General features: G+C 45.7%; 1 protein-coding gene across 1 annotated transcript; it reads left to right on the top strand.

Annotated features, from left to right (window-relative positions):
- The first annotated feature begins 3777 nt into the window (after nt 1-3777).
- On the top strand, nt 3778-23338 carry LOC129329927 (squalene synthase-like). Its single transcript, XM_054979682.1, has 8 exons — nt 3778-3950; nt 9283-9380; nt 12951-13134; nt 15660-15788; nt 17763-17954; nt 19409-19585; nt 20601-20753; nt 21496-23338. Exons 1-8 carry the CDS (start codon nt 3849-3851, stop codon nt 21610-21612), a joined length of 1152 nt encoding a protein of 383 aa, XP_054835657.1. The 5' UTR covers nt 3778-3848; the 3' UTR covers nt 21613-23338.
- The last annotated feature ends 183 nt before the right edge of the window (nt 23339-23521 follow it).

The raw sequence follows: 23521 nt of genomic DNA, 5'->3' as shown, positions 1-23521 counted from the left end.
AAATTACAGTTCAAATTAAATCTCCCCCCCCCCCCCGGGCCTCGGACGCAGTTCTCTCTGAGCAGCTACAGCCGCAGCGCTCGTTGCCTTCCCCCTCCCTTCAGGCTACGAATCTTCTTCTTTTTGCTTGGTGTCTTGCCCAAATTCTTGATTTTTGTCCACAAAATCCCTTAGCTGATCTTCCGAATTAATCTTGTAAGCTTGATCTTTATAACTAAACCCGATTCCTTCCGGAAAAAGCCATTTGTACTTTATGCCACGTTCCCTCAAAAGAGCTGCCAGCCTCTTATACTTAATTCTTCTCTTCCGAACTAAAAATGGAACATCCTTCAATATCTTGACTTTATTTCCCAGAAAGTCCAAGTCCGCATTATATGAGTTATATAGGATGATGTCCCTGACCCTCCTAGATGAAAACTCAATAACAATTTCGTGAGGCAGCTGCCGCTTCATTGCATATTTTGAAGATGCCCGACGGGCTCCCAAAATGGCGCTTTTTACTTCTTCTTTAGTTGCCCTCGCGGGTGTCGCTAAAAGTTCCGAGGCAAGATCCCTTAAATCCTCGTTTTCCTCCTCTTTAACATTCTGGAGACGCAAAATGGTCTGTGCTCGCTCCACTTGCAGCCCAATCAGCTGGTTTTCCACCAACTTTAGCTCCTTGTTCGTTGCTCTCATAAGTGACGCATTTTCCCGAGCAGACTTCTCTGCCCCCCCCCCCGCTACTTCCTTGATGGCTTTCACATCGCTCTCAATTAAGCCCACCCTTTGATCTGTAGCATTCAGCTTGTCAACAAAGGGTTTTATGGCTTCGATAACCGATCTTTTCACCAATTCCTCGAGCGACTCGCCTCTTCCCTGCAGGGCAGCCGAAACTGACTTGCCCAGAGCAGGACTCTGTTTTTTCGCTGCCATTTTAGGGGGGGGGGACCGCCAATCTTCCGAGACTCTGCGAGGGGGGAAAAATCCGAATCTTCTAAACTTCAGATCCCACCACTCCTTCACATACGCTTGTAGTGACAGAAGGGATTCGCTTACTTACAGGCTTCCGCCTAGTCCTGTTCTTTGCCGTTTTCCGTGGCCTGGCAGCACGCGAGGTGCCGCGCACGTCTGCTGGCCTCCATAGGGACAAACGGGCAATTTACCCCCTGCCTCGATTTGCTAGAGGGCTCTTCCCGCCGCGTCCCGGACCCAGACTCCCTGCCTGGGAGCCCTGGGGGCTAACCTTTGCAGATCAGCCGCCCGGTCAGGCTGCTTGGCCGCTTCTTCTCGGACCTGCCGAGAGGAGCGTTCGACATGGCCGCAAAAACGAAACCGAATCCAACATCTGATTGTTTTGATGTACAACCTGTACTCTGGACAAGAGGCTACTGTCAGGACAGAATACTGGGAAACAGCATGGTTTCCAATCGGCAAAGGTGTCAGACAAGGATGCATATTATCTCCCTACCTGTTCAACCTCTATGCAAAGTATATCATAAGGAAAGCTGGACTAGAAGAAGGTGGAGTGAAAATTGGTGGAAGGAAGATTAACAGTTTGAGATATGCAGATGACACAACGTTACTGGCAAAAAATAGTAAAGACTTGAAATGACTACTGATGAAGGTTAAAGGAGAAAGTGCCAAAGCAGGATTACAGCTGAACATCAAAAAGATAAAAACAATGACTACTGAGGAATTACACAATTTTAAAGTTGACAATGAGGAAATTGAAATTATTCAAGATTTTCTATTCCTTAGCTCAGTCATCAACTGAAAGAGAGACTGCAATGAAGAAATCAGAAGAAGATTAACACTTGGAAGAGCAGCTGTGAGGGAGCTAGAGAATATCCTTAAAGACAAAGATCTCTCTCTGGGAACCAAGATCCTCATTACCAGGGTTTTTTTTCTGGGAAAAGAGGTGGTGGAACTCAGTGGGTTGCCAGCACAGGGGGCAACTCTTGGCGGGAGGTAGTGCCTCTGGTACCACATGCGTGCGCAAAGTGCACCAACCCTTCCAGGACTGCACAATGACATCACTTTGGGTCAGCTGGAATGGTTTTTTAAAAAAGTTTAAATTGCCCTCTGCGAAAATGGTCACATGGCCGGTGGCCTCACCCCCTGATCTCGAGACAGAGGGGAGTTTAGATTGCCCGCCACACTGCTGGGGAGGGCAATCTAAACTCCTCTCTGTCTGGAGATCAGGGGGTGGGGCCATCAGCCATGTGACCATTTTCAAGAGGTGCCAGAACTCAGTTCCACCGCCCATTACTATGTATGGATGTGAAAGTTGGACAAAACTTTCCTTTGAGTTCAGTGCTGAGAAAAGTTTCATCAAAAAGTGTGACAAAATGATTTTCTGCAGTTAATATACCACTGCAGCTCATGGTTTGGAGAAAAAGCAAATGTGAAGAACTTTTTAGGAGTTCTTCACATTTGGGGGATGGCCACGGTGTCAGGGGAAACTCTCCCAGAAAATATACACAGATTCTTTGTCTCATTTGTTAACAAACAAATGGAAACTTAAGTACCTAAGATCAGTCCAAAACAATTGGTTTGGATTTAGAAATTATAGAGGAGGAAGAATGAGGTAGAAGCCAACAGGAAAGAAAGGGCTAAAATACAAAAATGATGGGAGTGTAGCAAAAGCACCACAAAGTCCATGGAGCTGTTCCTGGCCATACAGCAATGAACTGACTTGATAATGACACTATATGTTCAAGTGTGACAAAAATGATTTTCTGCCGTTAATATACCACTGCAGCTCATGGTTTGGAGAAAGAGCAAATGTGCTTTCAAAGCAGGAGACTAACAGAGGTGGTTTGCCACAACCTGCCTCTGCATAGCAACCCTGATCTTCCTTGGAGGTCTCCAACCGATTACCAACCAAGGCTGACCCTGCTTAACTTCTGAGATCTGATGAGATCAAGCTTGCCTGACCTATCTAGGTCAGGGCAGATGGGTCAATGGTCTGACTCAGACTTTGCTCCGTCTTCCAAGAACTCCAGGGGCAACTTTCATAGTTCTGTTCCTGTCATATCCTCATAACCAGGTTAAGGAGAGATTATACAGCTAGGCAAGGTCAGTGATTTGCACAGCTGAGTGGAGATTTGAACCCAACTCTTAGTCTGCAGCTCTTAAGCTCTACTCTGTGGGGGCTTTCTGGTTCATGAGAATGCAAAAAGTGTCCCTTGGCATTATTTCATTTTTGTACCCCTGAACTAAGATCAATGATTGGACTTAAGAGCTCAAGGGGTTTTCATCCTTCCAGAGCTATGAAACTACCAATTTTGGACAGAGACTAGTTCCAGGATACCATTTACAAAGGGGAGATCACAACCACCCACCAGTTCTTTAAAAAACCATCCACTTTGGGCTGGACTCTCAGTTTCAGCAGCAAAAAATGAATAAATGCCTACATCACAGAATTGTTCGATATATTTGGTGCCAAACTTTATACTATACTGCAGTTTCTCCCCATTTTCACTTTACTCCCTATTATGTCTATTCGCTGCAATGACGAGCCAATCAGACGGGACTGAACCGTCAGCCCTGAGGCGGCCTGATTGGCTGCCGTCTTCCAGGCGCGAGCGCCGCGTAGCTCCTCAGCTTCCTAACAGTCTGGCAAACCAGGTGCGCGATGGAAGGACGAAAAAAAGAAACAGAAGGAAGAAAGGAGGGGAGATGCCTATAGGGTGGAGCAGCTCGGGGATAGGCGGGGGGGAATACCAGGGTGTGGAGTCCCCACGGAAAGCAATCACGATGTAAGGCGGTGGAGGAAAGAGACGGGGAAGGGGAAGCGCCAGGTGTGTCTGCCCAGGAGAGCGCACGCATTGGATAGCCAGCCCATCGCCAGGTGAGACCGGCTGCTAATGGAGCTCTTGAAGACGTGGTTGGGCCATCCGAAGGAGCTCTACAAACTTACGAAGTTCAAGATGGGAGGCTACAAGGCAGTGATGCCCAAGGTGGACGAGGTGAGTGGTGCCTCTCCTTCAAGCCCAGGGGGAGGGGAGCTCCCACGGGAGGGTCGTGCTTGCCCCTAAAAGCACCTTAAAGATCAACTAGATATTGCTGAAAATGAGTTCATTGCCAAACAAGAATGGCCGTTCCTGTTACAACCACTGACAAAAAAGAAGAAAAAAAAGAAGGGAGGGAGGGAAAACCCACAGGAAACAAAATGCCAATATATAATTTCTCAGTATATTTCAAAGTGCAATGTGCTCAACTTTTCCTATTTCTTGCAATACAATAATTTAAACAGAATCATACAGATTACAGACAACAATCTTACAATAAGGTGCAAAGATATCCGGATTCACCAATAATTCAAACTCGATAAAGAAATGTCCTTGTTTCCTATGTCAATTTCTTTTTCCATTCGATCCCTCTGCTGGTAGACTCACACTGGTGGCATGTTCACAGTATCTCACGACATTAGATGTAAACAAAAGTCCATCGACATGCTGTCTCCCTGCACAAGATGTGAGCAGAAGCCCATCCGCACGCTGATCTGAAGCCAGCTATAGTCAGATTTCGCATCTGCTTCCTCAGTAACGTGCTCTAAGAGGAACTCAATTCATTTACTCATTGATACCGGATTCTTGTGGCAATTCATTCTCTCACGCACCGAATGCCTCCCTTCTTTTTTGTCAGAAAATGAGTTCATTTGCAGATTCGGAACAATGGACCTCCCAGGGATGAAACGGACATTGGATTTTTCTAGCACTGCAGATGCTTATTTCCTGCTGTTCGCACGCCTGCTGTATCAAGCTAAGAACAACATGTATTATTACAGGATTTCAGACTAGTGACCCCTTAGAGAGCAACAAGGTTTTTAGAGTGTAAATTTTGGAGAGCCAAAGTTCCCTTCTTTAGTTAAAGGAATTCTGAAGAAGGGAACTCTGGAAAGCTACACCCTGAAAGTTTTGTTGGTATCGAAGGTGCCACTGGATTACAGTCCTGGTGTTCTACTTTGGATCAACATGACTACCCACCTAAAACAATCAACGTGTATTACAGCTAGCTTCCTCACACTCTAATTTGCAATCCCCCTTCCTCCACTAGATTATAAAGACCTTTTTCCACGCAGTGTATCTGATGAAGGGAGCTTAAACTCTCCAAAGCTCACAGCCAGACCTTAAAACCATAAACAGGGCATCAGCAGTCACAACTAATCTTCCCTCTGCCCCAAAAGCATAATAACATTCCTCTCTCAATGTCCATGATCCAAGGCTTGTGGAAGGGGACCAGTGAGGGGCCCTTCCTATGGCACGTGGCTTCAGACAGCTGGGCCACTGCTGTAGAAAAATCAACCCAGGGGATGGTAAAAAGAAGAGAGGCACTTTGAGGACTTCTTATTTTATACTTTCAGTTTGTGCCCATTTCTGCTAACACTGTAAAGCAGCCTCAAAAGTGTCACAGCTTTATACCTGCTGGCTTCATATTCAGAGGCAACAACCCCCTGAATGTTAGTGTGAGGAGGAAACATGTGGGGAAGACGTAGGCCTCTGTGCTCTATTGTTGGCCTCAGGGCCACTGGTGGCCACTGTGGTGCAGGATACCAAACTAGACGGACCACTGTTCTGACCCAGCAAGGCTTTTCACATTCTTAGGTCGCACCTGAGTGCCTTTCAGGTACTAACAGTTTGAAAGAGAAATTGTGGGTAACTTGTGAATCCTCGGGGCCGCTGGGTTTTAATGTCTACTTTCTTCCATCAACTGTTGCATCTGGATACAGCAAGATTTTCTGGTTTCTGAAGAATGCAAAACTCAATTCCAAACAGACTGTAGGTATATAATGTCAGAGGGCACATCAGGGGGACATCTTCCTTTCTGCTCAGAGAAATGAACTGCTTGCCTTTCTCAAGACTCACATGAGAAGCTTTGTATAAAATACATACATTCAGAAAGTAATTCTGTGTGCGCTAGCTTTCTATGGGCAAGGAATTTCATTTTGTATAGAAGCACATTTTAAAAAGTCTTTGAGAGCTAGGCTTCGGAGTGTCTTTATATGGAAAGAAGAACCCCAAGATGTGCCACTCATTCTCTCTCTTCACCTAAATATCTTTCATGATGTACAGAACCTAGCATGTAACTCTTTAAGAGTTGGTAAATAGACTGAGAATTTTTAAAAAATCTAGACAATTTTTTAAAGTCGAAAAACTTCTCAGGAAAGAAGGAAGGGCAGAAATTGATTTGTGATGTTGCAGGCATTACCTAACTGGTCTTAGCTGCCAGTTGGCAGAACCAGTTTCCTTTGAGTTCAGTACTGAGAGAGGTTTCATCATCTATATGCAGCAGAATGAGTGTGCTCCTCCAGCCACTTATCCTTTAGATGATGGATGATTTTATGTAAACTAAACTATATCCAGGCATAAATTCAAGATTGCTTCATGAAAATTAGTTACCCAATACACATCTGAACAACAGTAGCAAATAACAAAGATTATGAAAACAGGGTTTGTACCTGTGACAAATTTATTCAAGGTACACATAGCTGAGAGGTTAGTCAAGGCTACTTAGTGTTCTTGGGAGAATATGACCCTGTTATCTGAGTTCCAGAGGAGTTAGCCGTGTTAGTCTGTAGTAGCAAAATCAAAAAGAGTCCAGTAGCACCTCTAAGACTAACCAATTTTATTGCAGCATAAGCTTTCGAGAATCAAGTTCTCTTCGTCAGATCATGCATCTGACGAAGAGAACTTGATTCTCGAAAGCTTATGGTGCAGTAAAATTGGTTAGTCTTAAAGGTGCTACTGGACTCTTTTTGATTTTGTTATCTGAGTAACTCCCATTGAAATAGGAAGTTATTCCCTAGTAAGTGTGTTTAAGATTGCATTCTTCATTTAAGGGGAAAAAAACAAGGAGCAAAGGGATTGGAGGTTGGTAGTAGAAAAGGACCCTAGGAAACCTGAGCTAAAGATTATTTTGGAAACTTCAGTATAGTATAAAGTTTGGCACCAAATATATCGAACAATTCTGTGATGTAGGCATTTATTCGTTTTTTGCTGCTGAAACTGAGAGTCCAGCCCAAAGTGGATGGTTTTTTAAAGAACTGGTGGGTGGTTGTGATCTCCCCTTTGTAAATGGTATCCTGGAACTAGTCTCTGTCCACAATTGGTAGTTTCATAGCTCTGGAAGGATGAAAACCCCTTGAGCTCTTAAGTCCAATCATTGATCTTAGTTCAGGGGTACAAAAATGAAAGAACGCCAAGGGACACTTTTTGCATTCTCATGAACCAGAAAGCCCCCACGGAGCAGAGCTTAAGAGCTGCAGACTAAGAGTTGGGTTCAAATCTCCACTCAGCTGTGCAAATCACTGACCTTGCCTAGCTGTATAATCTCTCCTTAACCTGGTTATGAGGATATGACAGGAACAGAACTATGAAAGTTGCCCCTGGAGTTCTTGGAAGACGGAGCAAAGTCTGAGTCAGACCATTGACCCATCTGCCCTGACCTAGATAGGTCAGGCAAGCTTGATCTCATCAGATCTCAGAAGTTAAGCAGGGTCAGCCTTGGTTGGAGACCTCCAAGGAAGATCAGGGTTGCTATGCAGAGGCAGGCTGTGGCAAACCACCTCTGTTAGTCTCCTGCTTTGAAAGCACATGCTCTTTCTCCAAACCATGAGCTGCAGTGGTATATTAACGGCAGAAAATCATTTTTGTCACACTTGAACATATAGTGTCATTATCAAGTCAGTTCATTGCTGTATGGCCAGGAACAGCTCCATGGACTTTGTGGTGCTTTTGCTACACTCCCATCATTTTTGTATTTTAGCCCTTTCTTTCCTGTTGGCTTCTACCTCATTCTTCCTCCTCTATAATTTCTAAATCCAAACCAATTGTTTTGGACTGATCTTAGGTACTTAAGTTTCCATTTGTTTGTTAACAAATGAGACCTGTCAGGCTGTGGCTTACCAAAAGTTGCAACTTAGCCAACCTCTTGCAATAAGACAAAAGTCCATTGATTTCAAAAGGCTTTACTGAAGGTTGTCAACAAATGGAGTACACATTCCAAGATACATTGATCTTAGCTGATCTGTAGCGTTGTTACGAATGCCAAGCAAAAGAATAGGTACCGAGTATGCAGTTTCCCTCAGGCCCCAACCTCCCCCTTAGTTCTCAAAACAAACGGCCTGAGGGTGAGAAAAGGAAAGCTTCTCAAGGAAGGGCAGGAAGATGAAGGCATGCAGACGATAACAGTCTCTCTCCCTCCTCCAGGCTCCCAGCAGCAGTCTCCCCACCTGCAAGAAGCACACTTAACATACTGACAAAGTTAAAATGGAGTCTCTTTGGCTTAAACACAATTAGAACCTGACATGGCCAGGAACAGCTCCATGGACTTTGTGGTGCTTTTGCTACACTGTGACATCTTTTCCACACTGTGACACTGAGAGATCTCTATCTTTTGGTGCTACTCCTCTGAAGATGCCAGCCACAGCTGCTGGCGAAACGTCAGGAACTACAATGCCAAGACCACGGCAATACAGCCCGGAAAACCCACAACAACCATTGGTGAAACTTGTTCCCAAATAAGCATGCATAAGATTGTACCTTGATCCTCTCCATGGGTGGCTCTAATTTATAGAATCATAGAATCATGGAGTTGGAAGGGATCTGTAGGGACATCTAGTCCAACCCCCTGCACAATGCAGAAAATTCACAACTACCTCCCCCAACTGCCCCAGTGCCCCCTGCTCCATGCCCAGAAGATGGCAAAACACCTCCCGGATCCCTAGCCAAAATGGCCTGTGGAAAATCACTACCTGAACCCAAGATGTCGATCGGCATTACCCTGGGCATGTAAGAAGGGCCACGACGAGAACCAAGCACTGATGCAACCCCTTCTGCCCTCCCCCTTACAGTCTGCCCAGGTTCACAGAATCAGCATTGCTGTCATATGGCCATCTAGCGGCAAGCAGAATTGAAGCAATGGGTATAGAAAGCATTTATTATAGTTCTAAGTTCCTAATTTTTAAAAAAACAACAGACCATGGTCATCCCTGTAGCCAATTTTTATTACTATTTAATACTAATACTATTTAATAGTAATAAAATAATCAGCTCGATTTCCAGGGTGTGAGCTGTAGCTGCCTCTAAGGTGTAATTGTCCTCGAATCCTGGGCGTGGGTCTTCCCCGAAGAGCTCGGAGCGCAGGGGGTTAAAGGGCTCCGCTGGGGGCGTCCTCTTCCCCTTTCCCGGGAGGCGCAGGGAGGGGCTGCTGGTTTGTTGGCTGCGGGGCTTGGAGCGAGTGGCGTCCCTAACGCCTGCCACGCTTCAGCCCCTCTCGCCGCCTGTGCTCTTCCTGCAGGAGTCGCTCAGCGCCAGCCTCCGCACCTGCTACAAGCATTTGAACCAGACCGGCCGCAGTGTCGCTGCCGTCGTCCGAGCGCTCGACGGAGAGTTGCGGTGAGTCGGGGCGCGGCGGGGGGGGGGGGGGCATAGGGGTTAGCGGCTTTAAAAAAAAAAAAAGTTTGGTGCCGAGAGGAAAGAGTCAATGAACCAGGGGGCGGGTTTCGGTTACTTCTGTTGCTCCGGTTAGTTGTGGTTCCCCAAGCTTCTAGGGACTCAGTGACTCCCCGTCTCCATACCGGGGATTATAATTTTTGGAAGATACGTTATTATTACTCACGTTATCAATACTCTGCGTATATGGCTCTGTCTCCCCTGAATTTTATTCCTGCAATAACCTTATGAGGTAGGCAAGACAATGAAAGTGACTGGGCCGTGGTCCTTCCATGAACTGTTACAGCTAAGGAGAGATTTAGAATAATAGAACTATAGAGTTGTAAGGGGACTTACAGGTCATCTAGTCTAACCCATTGCCCAATGCAGGAACAGCCTAACACATCCCCAACAAGTATTCCTCAAGTCACTCTTTGAAGATTGCCGATGCGGGGGGAAGCCACCACATCCCTAGGCAGCCGATCCCACTTCTGAATTACTCTTAGCGTAAAGAAGTGTTTCATAATGTGCAGCCCCGGTACCTTCCCTCCTGTCATTTAAACCCTTGTTCTGAGTCCTGTCCTCTCATGCCAACAGGAACAGCTTCCTTCCCTCTTTTAAGGGACAGCCTTTTAAATACTTAAAGAGAGTGATCCTGTCTCCTCTCAGTCTCCTCCCCCTCAGTCTTTCCTCATAGGGCTTGTTCTCCTCTTCTCCAAACTGAACATTCCCAGGTCCTTTACTCTTTCCTTGTAGGGCTCGATCTTCAGGCGCCAGATCATCCAGGTTGCTCTCTTCTGTACCTCATTCTATTTGTCCACATTCTTTTAAAAACGAGGTCTCCAGAAATTCGCGCAACACTCCATGTGTGGCCTGACTAATGTGGTATATAGTAGGACAATGACAGCCTGTGATTTGAAAGTTATGCCTTTGTTAATACATCCAAAGATTGTGTTCGCCTTTTTTGCTCCTGCATTACACTGCACATAGCTTCTCATCCACTTGTTTCCCGATATCATGTTCATGCACACTGCTGCCCAAAAGTGTATCCCTCATCCAGTATGCATGCTTTCCGGTTTTGTTACCCAGGTGCACAATCCAGCATTTATCCATGCCAAATTGTATCTTATCAGATCTACCCATGCAGTGTGTTCAAGTCTCATTGAATTTGATCCCTATCTTCTGCTCCCAGTTTGGTGCCACCTTCAAATTTAGTGAGGAATCCCTTCACATCCTTGTCCAGATCATTTATAAAATATTTTAAAGCACTGAGCCCAGAACCAAGCCCTGTAGCACTCCACTGGACACCACCCTCCAATCAGATGTGATGCCATTGACAACTATTCTTTGGGTGCTGTTATTCAGCCAGTTCCCTATCCATCTAACCATCCTAGAGTCCAGTCCACCTTAGAGTCCAGTCCACAGTCCTCCAGTTTACCCATCAGAACAGCATGAGGAACCTTGTCAAAAGCTTTACTGAAATCCAGAGATGCTACATTAACACCATGTCCGCAATCTGGTAAGCCTGTGACTCCGTCATAGAAGGAGATGAGGTTGGTCTGCCAGGACCTGTTGGGAACAATCTGTGCTGACTTTCCCATATCACTGTGTTGTCCGTCTGATGCTTGAATTTGTGTCTGATACTCTAACCACTACTATATGTCAGGTTCTGATTGTGTTTAAGCCAAAGAGACTCCATTTTAATCCTGTCAATATATTAAGTGTTTCTTTTGCAGGTGGCAAGCCTTCCCATGAAAGCTTACAGAGAGAAGAGGAATATTATGTCTACATATGTCTGCCTTTCCGACACCCTTGAGAAACTTTCACTTTCTCACCCTCGGGCCAATTGTTTTGAGAACTGAGGGGGAGGATGGGGCCTGCAGGGAACTGCTATTCTGTACCTCAGCTTTTGCCTGGCATTCGTAACAATTTTCAAGTTCAGCTAAGATCCGTGTATCTTGGAATGTGTACTCTAATGGTTGTTTATCTCCAGTCAAGCCTTTTGAAACCAAAGGACTTTTGTCTTATTGCAAGAGGCAGGCTGAGTTGCAACTTTTAGCAAGCCACAGTCTGACACTATACACCGTGGCTTTTCAGTCTGGGATCCACACAACTGTTTTTGTGTGGAACCTTTGCATATGTTCTTTCACATTGATAAAGCATCTTACAATGAATCAACTCATATATCCATTTAGTTCAGTAATTGTTCATTCTCTTTATAAACTTGGCCTATACCCCGCTTTTCTCAAAAATGTGATGGTAGATACAGACTGAAAAACAGAAGGGGAAAAAGGTGTGTGTGTGAGATCTGCTGTTATAACTGAATTCCAAAGGCCACAGTGTTCCCAGAATTGCAAACGTTTTCAGCAGTCCTCTATATCTGAACTTTGAATAGCAATGGTTGTTGTGGATTTTCCAGGCTATTTAGCCATGGTCTTGGCATTGTAGTTCCTGACGTTTCGCCAGCAGCTGTGGCTGGCATTTTCAGAGGTGTAGCACCAAAAGACAGAGATCTCTATGTGGTGACACTGAGAGATCTCTGTCTTTTGGTTCTATACCTCTGAAGATGCCAGCCACAGCTGCTGGCGAAACGTCAGGAACTGCAATGCCAAGACCACGTCTATACAGCCCGGAAAATCCACAACAGCCATCGTTCTCCGGCCGTGAAAGCCTTCGACAATATTTTGAATAGCAAGTTACAGTGAGGGCCTGACATGATGTTTGCTTCCTGCTGCAAAGAGCTTCATGTACTGATTTCTGCAGAGAAAGCTGCATTAATGGTATAGGAAGCGATGAGGCCTGTGTTTTTTTTCTCCCTTAATCAGCTGGTACCCTGTCTGTAGTGTATTTATGCTTTCCCGTATGGCATATCAGAGCTTTCAGGATACGTAGCAACATTTAAAAACAATTTTTAAAACCCTTTTTGCATAGAACTCTAAAAGAGGGGAAGGGATGAAAACCAAAGATGATGATCAAATCCACTCCCTTGGGAGGGAATTCCAAAACAAAAGCGGTGTCTCCCCCCTCCCCCCCCGGAAGGCTCATGCTTGCTGGTCTTCACAGTTGGACCTACGAGAACCAGTATGGTAAAAGTATTGGATTAGGACCAGAGAGACCTGTATTCAAGTCCCTACCTGGCTATGAAGCTCAGTGGGTGACCTTGGGCCAGTACAGCTTACCTCACAGGGCTGTGAAGGCAGAATGGGGGAAGGGTGGGCCTGTGTATGCTGTTCTGAGCTCCTCCGAGGAAGAAAGTGAAAGAGTTATAGGTGAAGACATCTAAGCAGGGCCTCCCTTCATCATCTCTGCCACAGGAGAAGGAATTCCTTGAGGTATCCCAGACTGTGCTATTTAGGCCTTTGAAACTAACACCATCATGAGTGAACGCCAGTGTAGCACAGTCAGTATGCTAATGAACAGATTGTTCAGATGGTTTAGTTCAAAAATGTGGCAGTCTTCAAAAGGCCCAGCCCAAATAGTCTTCTCTTTACATAGGTGTTCGAGTATTAAGGCCTCCTTTTTCATTCCTCACAGCGATGCCATGTGCATCTTCTACTTGGTTCTCCGAGCTGTGGACACGGTCGAGGATGACATGACCATCAATCTGGAAACCAAGATCCCCATGTTACAGAACTTCCACTCCTACCTGTATCAGCCAGACTGGAAATTCATGGAGAGCAAGGAGCAGCACAGACAGGTGCTGGAGGACTTCCCAACGGTGAGCAAGTGGTCTCTCCAGGTGTCTCATTTTTTGGCTCTTAAACCAGTGGAACATCCTTAACACATATTCAGAGAATGTCATCTAAGGTTGTTCTGTATTTATACTGTGGGTTTCTTGTCCATTGTGTTCCCACTGGTTTCGAGTTTGCACTTGGCTGACCATAGATAGGAACTTGATTGATTGACTTTGCATTCAACCCCGTTATTTGGGTTGGGCATTTGAGTAGACAGATATGGTTTAAATAATGGTTGAGTATTTTTCAAGCATTAGCCTGATTGGAAGAACAGAAAGAAATTTTAATTATCCGCATGTTTGATACTTTGGCTAATTATGAAAGTAAATAAATTTTGACATAAATTCCCTTTTTAAAATTGTATGGGTGGCCTGCGGCAGTGATCTATGTCCCTGAGGATTGCTTGTGTCCTTCTTTGGAGATGCATGCCTACAAGAAACTTCTATGCTGCATAGTTTGTCACTGATTTCTTTTACTAAACAAATGACTCATGAATTAAATTTTTAAAGGAGGTCGATTGCCACCTGCCCTGGCCTGGACAACCCAGGTAAACCCGATCTCATCAGATCTCGGAGGCTAAGCAGGGTCAGCCTTTGTTAGTAATTGAATGGAAGACCTCCAACGAAGACCAGGGTTGCAGAGGGAGGCAATGGCAATCCATCTCTGTTAGTTTCTTGCCATGACAACCCCACCAGAGGTCGCTATAAATCAGCTATGACTTGAGGGCACTCTCCATCACCACCTGTAACCAAGACCAGGGTTGCAGAGGGAGGCAATGGCAAACTACCTCTGTTAGTCACCTTAAGTCAGCTATGTTTTGATGGTACTTACCACCACCACCAGATTGCCACCCAGGCAGCAAGAGCATTCTTGGTTTTGGGAACGTTAGATAACATCTGGATGTAGTCAGATAGTAGATAGCCAGTCAGGGACAAAAATAAATTTGTTACCAGTACTGTCTCTTTCAGAGGGCTGGAGGCAGAAGATGGGTTGGTACCACTTACTTGTAGATATTCCTTAGCGGCTGACTTTTATCACTGTGGATGGCTGACAAAACTCTGCTTTATTTATGTAGCCTGCTTTCCTCCCCAGTGTGGACTTAAAGCAAGCCACGTCTCCTTCTGCCATATTTATGCTTATTAAATCCTTTGAGGTAGACTAGGCTGCGAGAGAGTGACTAGGCCAGGGTTACCCAGTGAGCTTCCAAGCAGAGTGGGCCTTCGAATCTTCCTCTTCCAGATCCTCTTTTGATGTTCTAACCACCACATCACACTGGTTCTGAGAAAGGGAAGACGATTGGCAATGCTTCTGGAATGCGTTCAGGCTCTAAGGCAAGGGGTAGCCACCAAGAATGCCTGGCTAGCCTTTTTATTGGCACTTGGGTGTGCTTATGGTGATGTTGAGGGCAGGGCCGAATCTAGACGGGGGGCAGGGGGGTAGTCTGCCCCTGGCGCTGCCAGGGAGGGGGCGCCGGAAGCAGCTCCCAGAGCGTGCAGGCGGCAGCATGGGCAGCCACGCTGCCTTTTGCTTGCCCCGCGGGACAGGGGGCGGCTGGCTTGCAGTGCACCCCCTGTCCTGCAGGGCAGGCAAAGGGCAGCGTGGCCGCCCACGCCACTCGCTTGCCCCGCAGGAGAGGGGGCAGCCGCCCGCCCCCTGTCCCGTGGGGCGCAGGCAGCCTCGCAGCCCCCCGCACTGCCTTAGGCTTGCTCCGCAGGACACAGGGCGCGCGGAAAGCTGGTCACCCCCTGTCCCATGGGGCAGGCGAAAGACAGCGTGGGGGGCTGCAAAGCCGACCACGCCATTCGCTTCTGAAGCGAATGGCGCGGGTAGCTTCTCAACCCCCGTGCTGCCTCCGGCACGCAGCGTGATGATGTCATCAAAATGGCATCTTCACGCCGCGTCAGGAGCGTGCGTGCGCTGTGCGCACGTGCGAGGGCCAGCAAGCGTTGCCCCGGGCGCCGGGAGGGCTAGATACGGCCCTGGTTGAGGGAACACTCTTAGTGCTACATCCCCCTGGGTCCTTTCGAAGGTGGCAATGTACCTTATTCTGCTATTCTGATTAGTCCTCCTGGAAAGGAAAAACTTGGATAGAGTGTCCTTTTCAAAAGCAACAGCCTCCATTTCTGAAAAGCACAGGAACAGGGCAAGAGCGACTGCTTGGCATTGCCCCATAGCCTAGCAGCATGTGTGGATTTGCATGTTTTTTGTTCCTGAAATTACTGCAGGATTATGTTACAAGTGTTTGGAAATGTTTGGCTTCCTGTATGTATATGTATATTCCTGTGCAGCAGGTTGTACTAGATGGCCCCTGGGCGTCCCTTCCAAACTCTACATTTCTATGTATTTATAAACTGCAGCGGTGCAAGAATGTTACCTGTAACGTTTCATGATTTCTTGGCTTTAATCAGTTTGGTTTGGGTAGTTGAGGGAGCCACTGGGATCAGTTCCCTTAAATGGTTACCTTCCTATTTACTGCATCTTTCTCTTATGTTTTCAATTTCTGGTTTAGATCTCCTTGGAGTTCCAGAACTTGGCCAAGGTCTATCAGGATGTGATTGTCGACATGTGCCGCAACGTGGGCCTTGGGATGGCTGAGTTTCTGGAAAAGAAAGAGGATTCCAAGAAGAATTGGAATACGGTGAGTGAACTGGGGTGAGTCCAGAGAGGCTGGAGATTGCCCCAGTAAATTTGCAGGCTCGTTGGAGTGTTGAAGTCCTGTAGTGCACAACTTACATAAAAGGGGCCAGTGATGATCAAAGGAAGTTGGCTATGCCAGCACATGACACAAATTTGACACGGAGCGAGTAAAATTTTATTTTCATATGGCAATGATAATCAGTACAATCGGGCTATATTTACTTTGCCCTGTAAAAGTAAAAAGGTGCAATATACTTTCCATGGGCTGCAGTTGGAGGTACCAGGGTCAGGCCTGGCATCTGCCGAGGCTCCTGTGCCCCATAAGATGCATCTGCCAGCCCCAGATCTTTACAATGGCCTAAAGTTCACCTCTGCCTACTCCTTGCCAGCATTGCTTGCCTTTGAGAGATAAGTTTGGCTGAGATGTTTGAAGCCAGTGATGCATGCATGCGCACACAAATAAATTATGGGTATTAGCTCACACATTGTCTCCTCCTGAAAACTGGCATCAGTACTGGAAAGGACACTTTGTGTGTTGACATTGATTACCATTGCCAAGTCACTCCCAAGGCTCTGGCAGAGGTGCTAGAGTTTGATTATGCTTGCTCCTGACCAGGGGCGGCGCAGGGATTTGTGGCACTTGCGGCTGGCTGGCTGGGTGCCCTCCCCGTGCGCGCACAAGCGTGACATCATCATGGAGTGCGCGCGCTGCCGCCGGCCCAATAACTGCGGCGGGCGGCCTCTGAGCTCTCCCACTCGGTTGCCTGCGCTGCCGCAGATGCCTGCCCGTGGTGGCTGCGCCCGGCCAGTGACTTATGCTGGCGGCATCAGCGGGTGGGAGGCATAGGAGGCTGCTGCTTTTGTGGTGCATGCTCCCGCCCCCACACCTCCTCCAGCACTCCCTCTGGCACCCCGCGCCTGAGGCCACCACCTACCTGGCCTCAATGGGCGCGCCGGCCCTGCTCCTGGCCACTAGCAGCCTTCTAGGGCAGTGGTCCACACAGAAATTTAATGCTAATGGATAGATATCTGAACGATCTTTTCTCAAGTTTGGAGCTGGACGGGCTGATCTGCTTTTCTTCTCCAGATATATTTTGATGGTAGTTGGGCTTTTGGAGTATCTCTTCTGGATGAAGCTTGATTGACCTGTCTGCTTGACGTCTACACCTGGAAAAGTTTTAGAACAAATCATCAGTCAGTCCTGGTGCATTTATAAATGATGCAGAGGAGTTAGCCGTGTTAGTATGTAGTAGCAAAATCAAAAAGAGTCCAGTAGCACCTTTAAGACTAACCAACTTTATTGTAGCATAAGCTTTCGAGAATCACAGTTCTCTTCTCTGCATCTGACGAAGAGAACTGTGATTCTCGAAAGCTTATGCTACAATAAAGTTGGTTAGTCTTAAAGGTGCTACTGGACTCTTTTTGATTTTATAAATGATGGCTGTGATTACTAAGACAATTTGACCCAAAGCGAGAAACCTACTCAAACCGTGGAGAAAAAGCCGAAGCTCAAGGAGCTGAAACGGGTTAATTCAGACCCCTCTATACATATATCACTAGGATTACTTAGTAATCCCAAGGAACGCCAAATGGAAACAGTGCTTTGCAGGGCCTGCCCCCCAAAGAAAGTGCTCCTGTCCACCGCCAATCTCCATTGTTCCCTATGAGGACCAACCTTCACATCAGATAATCACCCTAAGAAAAATGTAATTTAAATGTAACAGAGTGAAGTCATGTATGAAATAGCCCCTGCAGATCAAATACAAGAGTTTCCACCCCGTTGTTTTTCAGTGGAAGTCATTGATGCCCACAACTGTAGGGCTGGTTAGCATATGAACCTCTGCCTGGACACATCGTTTCTTTAGCCTTCATGACAATATTTATGGGAGGGAGATGGCAAGTCTCACCCAAATGCTTTTTGTGATAAAGGGGATTTTAAAACGATTCAGATTGAAACTTTTTGGACCATCCATAGTATTGCCAGTATGTTGCTCGCCCGATTGGGATTGGCCTCTCACGGCTCTTCTCTGCATCTGAGCTGGAGGAGCCCATCGCTGGACGCGACATGGAGTTCGCCATCTCCGTGGCCTTCTTCCTGCAGAAAACCAACATGATTCGAGATTACCTGGAGGACCAAGTTGAAGGCAGAGAATTTTGGTCCAGTGAGGTAAAAGGAGTAGTGGTGAGCAGTAGAGGCTGGTTATTTTGAGAAGCGGTTGATGTTAAATGCTGCTGGTTCTATTAAAGAAAATACATTTTGGGGGGTGGTAAAAATTTCAACAAGTTCAAGTTACTGTAGAAGTCTTTGGAGCATTTACATTGTGGGTATTCTGAATGCAATGAGCATGCCCAGCCCTCAGGCTGCGTTTTTTTGAGAAGTGGAATTTTTTTTTTTAAATTAACAAATTTTGAGATTCTCCCAATTAAACAGAAACCCTACCTTATAGCCTAGGAAACTTAAAAATAGAGAGGCAGAGAGATTTTTGACTTCTTTATTTATATTTATTATTCATGTATTCAAATACATATACAGAACCTTTCCTTTTGGCTGAAGGCGGCTTACTAATAATAATCAAAACATTGCAGATTAAAATCAAAGAACCCTCCCTCTCCCATTAAAAGATCCCTGCTGTCCATACCCCCTCGGAAACCCTGGCCACCAAGCAAGCCTTGCAGTGCCCCAAAAGATCTCTGACGAGAGGCCTTCTCTCACCTCTTCAGGGAGCCCATTTCATACTGTGGGAGCCATGATGGAAAAGGCCCAGGTACTGGTTGATACCCAGCCGGCCACAGCGAATGAGGTCCAGCTAGCAGGTGGCAGCCTAATGACTGGCATATGGGAGGAGACAGCCTTGCAGATATGTGGGTCCCCGACCATGAAGGGCTTTGAAAGGTCATATCCAGCATCTGGAGTTGAATTAGCAGCCAGGGTAGCTGTCTCAAAATGGGCATGATGTGTTCCCATCCTCTAGATCGTGACCAACAATTGGGCAGCTGCCTTATGGACCAGCTGCAGTTTCTGGGTTGTCTTCAAGGGCAACCCAGTCGAGAGTGTGTCCCAGCAGTCAGCCGTAAGATTTCAAGGGCATGAATCAGCATGGCCAGATTAGTTGCGTCTTAAATGAGAGAACTGGCAAACCAGATACAGGTGCTAAATGGCGCTCCTAGCCACTATACCAGTCTGGCCTGCTTTTTGAACAGCAAGGCTGGGTCCATGAGCACCCCTGAGCATCCAGCCTGCTCTGCAGAAGACAGTTGTGCTCTATCCCAGAAAAGTGGATCCAGTACCTCTAGAACATCAGCCTTCCTGACCAGCCTCGCCTTTGTTTTCTGCACAGTAACAGGGAGTCTTTGTGGACGTCTTGATTCCTGCTGTAGTACCTCTTTAAAACCTTTTGGGCCTTGCTCTGCTTGCCAAACATTATGAGCAACAATACTCTTTTTCCAGTCCAAGACAGCATAACTGGATTGGCAGCAGATTTTCAAAAGCCTGTTTAACTTTTTTGTCAATTGTTATTTTTGTCATTTTGTAGAGAGATGGTGAATAAGTTGCAGGGGTGAGGTTTGGCATAGAACTATGTAACAGCCCTCAAAACAATGCTTACCTTCTGGTGTTCCCAGGTTTGGAGCAAGTATGTGAATAAGCTGTCTGATCTGGCCAAGCCAGAGAACATCGACAAGGCCGTCCAGTGCATGAACGAACTCATCACCAACACGCTCCATCACGTTCCTGATGTCTTGATCTTCTTATCCCAGCTAAAAAACCAAAGTGTATTCAATTTCTGTGCTATTCTGCAGGTAGGTTGGATGGTCTGGTGGGCTGTTGTTTTGCTGGGCTTAAGAGCATCCAGTGTAAAACATTATTCCAATTCCTACTACTGAAACATGGGAAGGAGGGTAGAAAATGGCCAGGGAGCCTTTCATCATCTCTGGATCCAGTTCCGAGAAAGAACCCCCTCCCACCATCCAACTGTTACTGATGGAATGGGATTGGTGTGTGGCGAGAGGGGCCAGCCCGGAATGCCTCTGTGCCGAAATCCAACTCCAGCTGAGCATCTTCTTCTTGGGCAGCATTTCTATTGAATGGCCATAAATGTTGTCTTGTTATCTTCTGATACTCTAGAGCCTCTTTGAGAACTAGTTTTTGGCAAAGAAAGAGATATAATAATAAATACAGGTTAGTATATTTAAAACAATTAATGGGTTCTGTCCTTTGGCCCTGTTCAAGCATGACCAAGGAAGAGCACCCAGAGTTGGCTTCAGTAGACTGTGGCCCTTATCCATTCTGAAACCATAGGAATGGGGCTTCAATCTAAGGAGCAATTGCTGGTTGCTGTTGTTTTTTTAATAAATGTTTGGTCCTTGTTGTATTTCTCTTCCCTGTACCAGTTTGCTAGGCTGTGTGGGCTGGATATGGTTTCCAGAGCTGAACTGCACAGCTATAGAAACCGGGCCCAGGTTTTCCATCCTTTTTTTTGGCATTCTTTTTTAATTTTATCGAAACAAGGAGGCGTACATCCTTGAGGTTGCAAAGAACGTTTTTAAAAATGTGTGTGCTAGTGAACCCTCAGTAGCTGCTTGGCTGGGGTCAGGTTCGGGGCTTGTGTATGTATACCCAGACAGCTTATTTCCATAATCAACTGAAGTGGAGTGATGGTGCACAATAAGCAACATAAATCAACTTGCTGAAGCTTTTGTAAATGAATGCGGATGTGGATTCTGCTCTTATTGCTTGGAATATTCATGTCCCTGATTTGACTCTCCACTGTTGTAACCCACGCTTGTGTTGATGCCTTTCCTCCTTCCACCGCAGGTGATGGCCATCGCCACTTTGGCTGCCTGCTACAACAACAAGCAGGTCTTCAGGGGCACAGTGAAGATCCGGAAGGGACAAGCTGTCACCCTGATGATGGATGCCACTAACATAGACGCTGTCAAAGCCATCATGTACCAGTATGTGGAAGAGGTAAGCTGGGCAGCAAGAGTGCAGTCTTTATTTAGGATTTCATCCTGGAGGTTCTGCTGCCAGAAGTGCTCAGGGCAGCTTACAGAGCAATTTAAACTCAGAAAAGAATAAAATACCTTACTAAAATCAAAACAATACAGTGGAAGAAATCAGTAAATGCAGCAAGAAACAATTCCAAAGCAATAATATTATTGCAAACAGCAGGATCAGAAGGAAACCTACTGCTTGCTGAAAAACCAGTAACGAGCAGGGTGCGCTGTGTTCCAAGAATTGCAAAGTACTCTTCCAGGGAAAAAACTAGCCTTAACAGGTACCTGTAAGACTGAGAGGGAGGGTATGAGATGAGGCCATGAATTCCAAAGCCCCTTGACCTGCATACTGAGCTGCTTTCCTTCGAGAATGCTGGTTGACTGAGATGTTCTTCACTTTTAATTGTTGCTGGCAGAGGAATGGCCCAGTGAGCTGTCCCATCGGTAGCCACTGACACTTGCATTGCCAGAAGCTGTTCTCTTTTTGTTACTGCAATTTTGATCGCCCCCTTGAACCTCTTAACAGGCAGCAGTGCCAGCCAGTGAATAAATGGCAGTGCCTTCAGCTTTTAGTGAAGTGCCTATTAAGCTTTTTATTCCATCTCTAAAGAAATACCATATCCTAGTATCAAAGTGCCATATTTGTTGATGTGGCCACTGGTCTCTTGGCTAAGCCAGGTCTTTTTACCATCCATGGATTTTTTTCTTCTTAGATCAACCAGAAGATCCCAAGCACTGATCCTTCTTCCTGCAGAATTCAACAGATTATCACCTCTATCAAATCCATGAGTGTACCCAGCAGTGCCCCCCTCTACCGGATCCATTACTAGGGGTGTGCACAGAAAAAAGATTCAGTATTTCTGCTTTGGTGATTCTGAAGTGGGAAAAACATTTGGAATCAGTTTCCCGCTTCGGCTTTGGGTATGCAGAGCTACTTCAGTATTATTCGGTAAGCTCTGGGCATTGTTTCCAATAGGAAACACTATTCCTGGCTATCTAGGGGTCTGGGAGGCATTTTTTGCACTCTAGCCACCTAGATAGCTCCCTTGGTTAGCTACCTTACTTTTCCTCATAGACAATAATGGAGATTGGAGGTGGATAGGGGCATCTTTTTTGGGGGGGGGCTATAAAATGGCCCCCCAAAGTCCGATATTCATGACACTTGGAGAATCTTGAGAGGACAGTCAGGTATATGTCCCCAGAAAGTTTTGTACATTTATTTTGTAAAATGCCACCCCCTGGATATCCCCTAGTTTTCAACATACAGAATAATGGAGATTGGAGGTGGGTGGGGCATCTTCTTCAAAGTCTAATCTTCATGAAAGTTGGAGGTTGTGAGATGACAATTAGGTGTAGGATCCCAGCAAATTTGGTATTATTTAGTAAAAAAATGTCTCCCAGATTCTCCAGTGGTAATCCCATTTGCTCAAGAAGAGTTTCAGTCATAAAGGCTCCTGTAGTGGAACAAATCCCAAGAAATGCTATTTTATCATAAACGCAGGCTCAGACATCTCAGTATCTGTTGGTTTGATTACATCGACATAGAGTACAATCATTGTCATTTGTTCAATATGATTAACATCAAGTGTGCAGTCCAGAATAACTGAGTAGTATTTGGCTGAGTTTATACATGCTAAAATTTTCTGCTTTATAGCAACTGCTAGAAGCTGTATAAGCTCATTTGGAGTATCGTTTCCTAAGTAGTGAACCATTGTTTCTTCATCTTTAACTCTGCACAAATGTTCGTTCATGATAGGATCAAAAAGGGATAAATGTTTAACAAACTTCAAAAAATTTCCATTGTTAGCACTACACCTTTTCACTTGTACCACAGAATGCCAAGTTCTGTATGCCAAGAACTCTGACCAAAACAATCAAACGTTCCAAGATCTGTTGACAATATTGTTCTTTCCTGATTTTCTGCTAGTTAATATAGTTTTCCCTTTATATAAGTGCAATTCTTTGTTGTAATTAATTGGATGTTGTTAAGTGGATTTGTTCTACTGCAAGAGCCTTTATGACTGAATTAATTGGATGTTGTACAAATGAGGTTGTCATGATGCTAAAGCAGCCCCCCCCCCTTGCTTAGTAGGTAGCAGTTGATGTGTTGATTCCAACAGAGGAGATACTTTTTATACTTTGTATTTTTACTTGACTTAATTAAGAGTGTAGGCCGGAGTAGGCATGCCACACAGCCTCCATTAATTGCTCTTTACATTTCTACATTCCTGATCTCCTGGTCAGTTGGCATGCCACACGGGAAGACTCAGGGAGTAGTTTAAATGTGTAACAATAAGTCTCTCACCATTCACAGAGCACAACATTCCCGTACACTCTAAGTAACATTCTCCTATGCTCAGAGGCTCATGATGTACCTTTCTTTCCGTTATACTTCCTAGATAAGACAAAAGTCTGATCACAGCATAATTTGCTTAGTTGGCTGAGAATGGAATGTGTAACTTGTAACTGTTGCTATAACCATATTTGGGCATCCGGGACTTCCTGAATACAAACTAATAAAACTCTCGCCTCCATCTTTGGAGGGAGAGACTTTGCATCCAGACCCTGTCTCGTGTCGTTACTACAAAGAGCATGTGATGGGATGGGGGGTGGAGACAATGGATTTAGTGGCAATATTTTTAGTATCTTTGCATCAAAGCTAACCTTCTGGTAGCAAACCTTAATTCAATTGCTAATAAACATCTGTATTGTAATGTACTGTTGGACTTGGTGTGTGTA

This window comes from Eublepharis macularius, chromosome 1, assembly GCF_028583425.1.
Source record: "Eublepharis macularius isolate TG4126 chromosome 1, MPM_Emac_v1.0, whole genome shotgun sequence".
NCBI lineage: Eukaryota > Metazoa > Chordata > Lepidosauria > Squamata > Eublepharidae > Eublepharis > Eublepharis macularius.
The sequence above is the reverse complement of the archived record's forward strand: the minus strand, read 5'-3'. Positions and strand labels throughout refer to the sequence as shown.